At 65.2% G+C, this 8,372-nt stretch overlaps 1 protein-coding gene across 1 annotated transcript; it reads right to left on the reverse strand.

Annotated features, from left to right (window-relative positions):
• Positions 1-1,813: 1,813 nt before the first annotated feature.
• P3H1 (prolyl 3-hydroxylase 1) lies at positions 1,814-7,609 on the reverse strand (the record flags this gene model as incomplete). The annotated part of the gene is made up of 14 exons (XM_026067433.1): positions 1,814-2,382; positions 2,485-2,625; positions 2,838-2,913; positions 3,119-3,236; positions 3,451-3,601; positions 3,743-3,838; positions 3,986-4,113; positions 4,225-4,346; positions 4,554-4,606; positions 4,741-4,830; positions 5,626-5,765; positions 6,130-6,261; positions 6,734-6,923; positions 7,310-7,609. Coding segments are annotated over 14 exons (1,863 nt in total), but the record flags the coding sequence as incomplete, so codon positions are not given.
• Between the last annotated feature and the right edge of the window lie 763 nt (positions 7,610-8,372).

Consider the following 8,372-nt stretch of genomic DNA (forward strand, 5'->3'; position numbering starts at 1 on the left):
GCTCCGCTCGGTGCTGTTCGGTTCGGCGCGGCTCGGTTCCGCTCGGTTCGGTTCGGCTCCGCTCAGTTCGGTTCGGCTCCGCTCGTCTCGGTTCGGTTCGGCTCCGCTGGGCGCCGTTCAGCTCAGCTCGGCTCGGCTCGGCTCTGCCCCGCTCGGTTCAGTTCCGCTCGGTTCGGCACCGCTGGGTGCGGTTTGTCTCCGTTCGACCCGGCTCCGCTCGGCTCGGTTCGGTTCCGCTCGGTTCGGCTCTGCCCCGCTCGGTTCGGCACCGCTCGGCTCGGCTCGGCGCGGTTCCGCGGGGTCCGGCCCGACCCGGCCCGGGGGCGTCGCCGTGTCCTGCTCCTCCTTCCCGGCCCCGCGGGGGAGAGGGAGAGGGAGAGGGAGGGCCCGGGGGAGAGAGGGGGGAGCTGGGGAGGGATGGAGGGGCTGGAGGTCCTGGGGGGAGATGGAGGGCAGGGGGGAGATGGGGGGAGATGGGGGGACCCCCCACTCCCACGGGACAAAACCCCCCGCAGGAACTCGGCGCTAATCCCGCAGCAGCAGAAAAGGGCCGAGGGGGGATTTCTGCCCGAAACGCGGCCGGGCCTGACCTTCGCCTCCGCCTTGGGGCCGCGGGGGCGCGCGGTGGCATTCGGGCAGGAATCCGGGAATGCCACCGCCGCCGCCGCTGCCGTCCACAAAACCCCCCATTGACGCYGGGGTCGCTCCGGCGGCGGAGCGAGGCGGCGTGTGCGGGCAGCGGGGTGCGTGCCACCACCTCCCGCGACGGGGGACAAACCCCGGCTTCGGCCGGCTCGAAAACCCCAAAACTCCCCGGAAACTTTTTTTTTGGGGGGGGGGGGGAATGGTCTTTTTGAAGGTCCTCTCCGTTTGGCCGGCCGGGCTCGGCACCCTGGCAATATTTAACTCTTGGGCCTCATTAGCAGTCTGCTCACACTCCCTGCCCCAGCAGGCCAGGAGATGGTTGCGTTGGGACAACCGGCCCCAGTCACCTCCCGGTGGGGGGGTAACAGAGGCGAAGCGCTCCTGTTTGGGATTTGCAACACCTGGCTTTTACAGCCAAAACCATCGGATGGGGGAGGCAGAGCCCRAATCGGTGGCAGCACCCGCTAGGGCAGGTCTTCTTGATCATCTGGAGAAGGTTTCCTCCAAGGCACCTTCCCGCGTCCCCACCTGCAAAAGCGCCGGGGCGAAAGGGCGCCAAGCGCTCCCGGCTTGCCCAGCTGCTCCGTGTGACGAGCAGGGCTCCGTTAATAAACCGTCCCTTGGCTCTCTGCAAATCTTATTGCAGCGCCCGGCTTGGGTGTTTTTACGGAGGACTCTATTTATTCACATTCTCCGGATAGTTATGGTAATGGTCGGCGCAGCCCTGATTCCAGCCGGGAACAATTTGCGGCCCTGTTCGGGCCCGGTGCTCAATGCCCTTCTTGTGGGCGCTGCCCTGCTGCRTGGGGTGGCGAGGAGCCGAAACGGGGGGCGAGCCGGCTCGAGGGACCCTCCTACCCGAACACGTGCCCAAAGCGAGTCGGCGGCCGGGAAAAGCCACGGCTCGTGGCAAGTTAATGAATTTGCTGCAGCGCCGCGACGCAGCTAGGTCGCCCCCTCCCCGAAACTTGCCGCGGCCCCCCGCGGTTGCAGCCCTGGGATGGCGGCTCCTCGGTTAAATCACAGCGCTGCACTTGGCCCGGCGCCGCTCGGCTCCTCGCCGGCGCAGGGGCTGCTGCCCTCGCCTGGACAAACCCTCCTTGGCGAAACGGGAGCGAATGCTGGATGCCGGCGGGGAGCGTTTGGCAGGGGTCCGGCAAGCGGCCGCTTAGAAAAACAACCAAACAACCTTTATTCACCGATTGTCTGCAGAAGGCACTTAAATAGCCGTGACRTGGAGCGAGCTCGAGCGGAGGAGAAGGGCACGCGGCCGGGGTAGCTCCGGCATCCTCCCAGCACCATGTACCGGCTCCACGCCGGTACTTCACCCTAAAAAAAGAGCATCCCCCTCCCACCCCTTTCCCCGTGTGCCCCCAAAGTCTGGCCGCTCGTCTCCGTGATTCCCCCCGAGGTCAGTGGCAGTGGGGATCCGGAGCCGGAGCAGGGCGCCCACGGGTTCCTGTTCCCGTGCCTAGCCATGACGGCAGCTCCGGCCGCGCGTCCCACCATGTGCTGCAGTCGAGACGGGGCTGAGTCYGGAAACGCCGGAGCCGGGCGGTTCTCCCCGGCAGGGCAGGCCCACGCGGGGATGGGGCGCTGCCCGGAGGGACGTCACAGCTCGTCCTTCCCCTGGGCGCTGGGAGCGGCCGTGGCGGCCGGCGGCTCGTTCTCCGGAGGGAAATCCGCCTCTTCCGCCCTGAAGAGCATCTTCACCAGGTCGTCAGCTTGCACGCGCTCCTGCGGGCGAGAGCGGGCGTCACGGCTCGCCCTCCGGCCCCTCAGCCGGGGCGGTGGGAGGCACGGCGGTCCCCGGAAAGCGGGGGGCGGAGAGGCGCTTACCCGCTCGCTGTGTCGAGGGTCCAGCGTGAACCACAGGGCGATGGCGCAGCGCTGGCCTTTGGTGACGGCCTTCACGCCGTGCGGGTTCTCCGAGCCGGAGGAGAAGCCCACGGCCCGGCCGCATTGAGGTTGCACCTCTGCCTGCGATGGGGAGACCCGCGGTCAGGACCTGCCGTGGCTGGGCTGGGGGCAACGGGGTAAATCTGGGTGTCGTTGCCCCCGTGTCCTCCATAATTCCCCCCCGGCACAAGAGATGGTCCCAGGGGATGGGGACAGAAGCTGGGCAGTCGAAGCAGGAGCTGGGTTTGGTAGCGTGGCCAAAATCAGGGTCCGTGGGGAGCCGGGTTACTTACAGTCTCAGTTTTGGCATCCAGCTCCGTGAAGTAGAAGGCTCCCCCTTCGAAGTCCCCGTTGAGGTAGAGGATGGCACTAAAAGCAGGGGACAAGTGGAGGTGACATCCATCACCCCAGGTGGGGGACAGGTCACATCCATCACCACGACAAGAGCCAGAAGCTGGAGAACCTGGGCTGGGCTGCTCTTCCACCCTGCTCCTCCCATCCATCACTGGGACGTGGTGGCTTCAGGTAGGGAAGCCCTGGAAGATGGGATGGAGGGGACGGGCGCCCTGGGTACCTGTAATCCCGGAAGGTGTAGGCCGGCGGCTCCTTCACGCACAGCATGGCCTCCGYGTTGAGGATGCAGTTGTCCACGTGCACCTCGTGGCTGTTGTCGGTCCGGCCTTCTTGCTTCTCTAGGGTGGAAGGAGAAGCGGCACGTCAGGATGCCCCCGGCCCTGCAGGACCGTGGTCTGTCCCCAAACACCACGGGCTTGCGGGTGACAAGGCCAGCTGCAAAGCTCTTGGAGGGGACCAGGACAGGTCAGCAGGGGGAAGGGGAATGGCTTCTCCCTCGATCTGAAAAACGGGGTCACCGGGAAGGTGCAGCTTCTTTGGGGCCATGCTCACCGTCGATGGCTGTGCGACACACCAGGTGGGAGTAGGAGAAGTGGAGCGGGACCTCCAGGCGGAAGTAGGACTCCATCATGTGCCGCACCTTCTCCGTCACGTTGTAGTAGAGGTAGGCACTCTGCAGGGGCACCTTGCCCTCCTGGCCCAACTGCGGGGGACAAGACACGGCCTGAGCCGTGAGCAGATCTGGGCGCTCCGGCTTGGCCAACAGCTTCATCCTCAGGGCAGGAGCCCTCCGGGGAGCTGAACCCACCGGTTTGTTGCTCCCCCTCCCTGCAACCAGCCTAACCTTGAGGGCCTTGAGGACGGTCACGCCGTAGAAGGTCTCGCTGGGGGTGTGAGGTGACGTCTTCCCGCGATAGCCGTCCCCGGCCGAGGCGGCCGCCTGCAAAAGCCAGAACGAGCGTGAGGCACCCGTGACCTCCCGAAGGAGGCCGCGAGGCCGGGTGCCCTTCCGCAAAGGGATGCGATCCGAGTTCGGACCCGCCCGATGGGCCCCTTCGGGTCCCCTCCGCCCCGTCCCCGCGCTCACGTTGGTGAGTCTCTGCAGCTCGCGGCACTCCTCGGCGGAGAGGACCCCGTCCACCACGACGCGCTGCGAGCCGTTGAGGGCCTTGGAGTTCATGGTGACGCTGGTGCCCTCGTACACCAAGGGGCCACCTACGGCACAAGCGGGGATCAGGAGGGCACGCAGCCAGCCCTGGGGGTGCAAGGATGGGGGGGGAGATGGAGGGCCTGGCCTCCCCTCCCGGCCCGCTGCCCCCCTTCCACCTTCTCGGATGAACTTGCTCATGTCGGCGGACTCCTTGGCCTTCTCCTCCACCAGCGTCTCGATCTCCTTCATGAGGTTGCCGATCTCCTGGGAGATGCGCGCCGCCGTCTCCCGCTCCACCCTGGGCACAGGGGCGGCCGTCAGCTCCGTGGCCCCACGGCCCCCACGTTGGGGACGAGGTACCACCGCGGGAAGGACTAGCCACGTCTAGTGGCCCGGTGGCAAAGCCCGGGGCTGGAGAGAGTCATCTCAGCGCAGCCTCCCCCCGGGGAGGCAGAGGGCACCAGCCGTGGGTCCCCATGGCCGGTGGGCACGGGATAGCGCTCACTTTTGTTTCTCTCGCAGCCTCTTCGGTATCACCTCCTCAGGCGTCCACGTGTCCTATAACCACAGCGACACTGTCAGGCGCTAGGCAAGGATGGGGCTCGGAGCCAGACCCCTCATCCCCATCCCATCCCGCCCGGACAGCATGGCTCCGCATCCCACCGCTTGCCACCTGGTCCAGCGCCGCTCACCGGGTCCACGAAGGGGATCCCGAAAACGTCGTAGCTGAAGAAGAGCAGCTCCTTCTCCATCAGGCTTCGCTGGTGGTACGCCTGGATCTCCTAGGGCGAGGGGTGGAGGGACAGGTCAGGGGACCCGTGTGAGGCATCCGGGTTGGCAAACATGGATCGCTCCCACTGGTGCATGGAAGGACACACRCGTCCCTTCCGCAGGAAGCTATGGAGAACCCAAGTCCCACCCTTGCTCCATCTGACGCAGAGCAGAGACTTCAGCCTGCATCTCCCAGCTCCCAGGCAGCACCCAAGCCCCGGGCCCCTGCTATTTCGAAGCAAGACGCTCCCCTTTTTAAGCGATTTCACTTCACTCGTGCAAGCGTGTGGCAGAGATGGGCTTGGATCCTCCCAAATAACGGCCCTCGCAAAGAAATCTGTCCGTCCGCCTCCCGCGGACCTCTCCAACGAGAGCCGTTCAATTGGTGCTAGTGATCGAGCTGCTCGCTTGGCCAGGCAAACCGGCCAAAGATATTTTGTCGGTGATGCTTTTCAGGCTCTCGGCAACTTTTTCTGGCTGTTAATAAGCCGTTTCGCCTCCTACCTGCCCTGACACCCAGCAGCTTGGAAGAACGGGCACAGAAGACGGATTTGCTTTGGGGACTCGCTCACAAAACCACCTGGTCCGTCATCCTGCCGGGGATGGGAGGCAGAGGAAGGTCTAAAGTGCATTTGTGAGCACAGATGAGAGAGATCTTCCCCTTTTTGGCCTTGCATCTCTCCGTTCCTCCCTACCTTGCTTACACGGGATGACTGGCCCCAACACAAGCCTAGCACCGGACCTGGAAACTTTGCAAAGCCCAAGAGGAAGGTCCCCGGAGCGGTTCATCCCAGCYGGGCGCTCACCTCTCGGGGCTCGATGGGCCCAGCCAGCTTTTCCCCCAGGACAGCGGTGTAGTAGGCCAAGTTCTGGTTCATCACCTCGTCGTTGGGGAAGAAGAGCAAGTAGGTTTTGGCGCATTCGATGGCTTTCTCGTAATTCCCGTCTGCAAAGAGAGGCAGGCCCATGAGGAGACGTCTTTCTCCCTGCCTTGCCCGCGGCYGGCTTTGGCCAAGGCGTTCTCCCGCCTCCACCTCACCAGAAATCAGTGCTACCAGCTCGGTAGTTTTCCCGCTTGGAAAACATCTCTTAAAGCCTATTTCCAGACAGCAAGACCCAACCGTTTCCAAGCTAACCTGCAATTTGCAGCCACTTAAGCGCTCTGACCCACTTCCATCTATAATACTCCATCCCAAACCACTTCCCTAGGGCGTTATTTTGCTCGGAAAGCGAGGATGCCCAGCGCAGAGCAAGACGTCCGCCGGCGCCAGCGACGCCGAAGAATCGAGGATGAGGCGCTAGCGACCTACTGTTGTAATAGGCAAACTGCAGGTAGTTGAAGTGCGAGGGCAGGAAATCCTCCAGCAGCTTGTCCCGGCCGGGCTGCGAGGCCAGCTCCGTGACGCAGCCCTGCTTGCAGCCGAGCACCTGCATGTAGTGATCTGGAGGCGGAGGAAAAACGCCGCGTTACCACCCGGGACCTGGGGGCCAACCTCTAGGACCGTCACCAATGCTAGGTCAGGCTGGGGAAGTCATCTGAGGCTTGGAAAGCCCCAGGGGTGGTGGTCCCCCATCTGTACGTGAGCTGCCGCCGAGGCTGCACCACCCTCCAAGAAAGGGACATTTTCCCAAAGTCCAGCCTCGACCACCCCAGCTTGCATCTCGGTGACCCCTCTCCAGTTTCTCCACATCCTTCTTGAACTGGGGGGGACCAACCAGGCCCCACTAGTCCCAGGCAGCATCTCCAGCGTGGAGCAAGGAGGAAAATAGCTCCTGGGGTTTGCTGGCCACGTTCCTCCTAACGTAACGTAGGATTTGCTTTCTCTGGGGCGAGAGCTGGTGCCCATCATCACCCCCAAGGACTCAAGAGCATCCARAAGCCCTTCAAATGGGACGTTGCAGATGTGCTGTCACCTGTCATGGCCTGGAAAAGGTCCGCGTTGTATTCCAGGTAGTTGTAGCCTTCGTAGTCGTACGGCCCCTCGCAGAGCGCGCGGCACTCGGTGTCTGCCACGAAATACTCCTCCAGCGCCTTCTCCAGGTGCAGGATGGCGGCRGCGGGCTGCTCTTCCGTGTAAAACCTGACGCCCAGGCGAAACTCGGTCTGTGGAGAGCCRGCCGGAGAAATGACCCCGGAGCCCGCCGGCGCCCCGGTCCCCCACGACGTCCCTTCGCCACCGGCCGGCGAGCCGAGCTCTCCGTGGAGCTACCGTGGGCAATGGCTGGGGCGTCCCCTGGGGAAGGAGGTCCAGCAGCGGAAACGGGGGCTGCGGACAACCCTCACGTCCCCTTTCTGGGGAAGAAGGTGCAGACCCAGGATGGGATCCATCCTCACGTCCCACCTCCGCTCCCCGTTGGGGGCCGYGAGCCGCTTTTGTGGCGTATGAGGAACATCGGCTCATTTGCACCCAACGAAACGCTGGYTTTTGAGCGCCGCGGATGGAAACCCAACCCAAGCCCATCATGAGGACACTGGTGGGTCCGTCTCACCAGGTGGGGCTGGGCCTCCAGGTCCGCGAAGTCGGCCTCTTTGACGCCCGCCATCATCTGATAATACTCCAGGTTCTGCCTCATCTCGGCGTGCTCGGGGTTGGCCACGAAGAAGGTGTGAGCCGCCGCCACGGCTTTGGCGATCTGGTTGATCTGAGCGAGGGGAAGGGGAGGGTGAGGAAGCAAAACCCTTCCCGTCTTCCAAAGGGAGAGGAGCGCGGCGGGGGCCCGGGATGGGGGCGTTTTGCGGCGTTTATATCGCGTCAAGAACAAGTCCAACGTGTGGAGGGAAGGGTCCCGTTACGCTGGGGAGGCGACGGGGGGCTGCAAGCGCTGCTTGGCCGGGGACGAGGCCGGGGAGAGCGTCGTCCTTCCGCCGGCGCCGCGGGAGCCGGCCGGGCCCCGGGCCAGGCCCGACGTGGCACTGCGGGGGGAGCGGCCGCGGCGGGGAGGAGGGGACGGGCGGCAGCCGGGGCCGCCCCCCGCCCCCCGCTGACAGTTCTTGGGACCCCCCCGGGCTCTGCCCGTCTCCGTGCACTGGGATCCCCTTTCCTGGTGCCGGGACCCCCATCCGGTCCCGCTGCACCGGGACCCCCCTTTCCCCGGTGCCGGGACCCCCATCCGGTCCCGCTGCACTGGGATCCCCCTTTCCCCAGTGCTGGGACCCCCATCCGGTCCCGTTGCACTGGGATCCTCCTTTCCCTGGTGCTGGGACCCCCATCCGGTCCCGCTGCACCGGGACCCCCCTCTCCCGGTGCCGGGACCCCCAACCGGTCCCGTTGCACCGGAGTCCCCCCTTCCCCGGTCCCGGGACCCCCATCCGGTCCCGCTGCACCGGGATCCCCCTTTCCCCGGTCCCAGAACCCCCATCCGGTCCCATTGCACCGGGATCCCCCTCTCCCTGGTGCCGGGACCCCCATCCGGTCCCGTTGCACCGGGATCCCCCTCTCCCTGGTGCCGGGACCCCCATCTGGTCCCGATGCACCGGGATCCCCCTTTCCCCGGTGCCGGGACCCCCATCCGGTCCCGCTGCACCGGGACCCCCCTCCCTTGATCCCGGTAC

The sequence above is a fragment of the Apteryx rowi genome, unplaced genomic scaffold (genome assembly GCF_003343035.1).
Source record: "Apteryx rowi isolate R43461 unplaced genomic scaffold, aptRow1 scaffold_259, whole genome shotgun sequence".
NCBI lineage: Eukaryota > Metazoa > Chordata > Aves > Apterygiformes > Apterygidae > Apteryx > Apteryx rowi.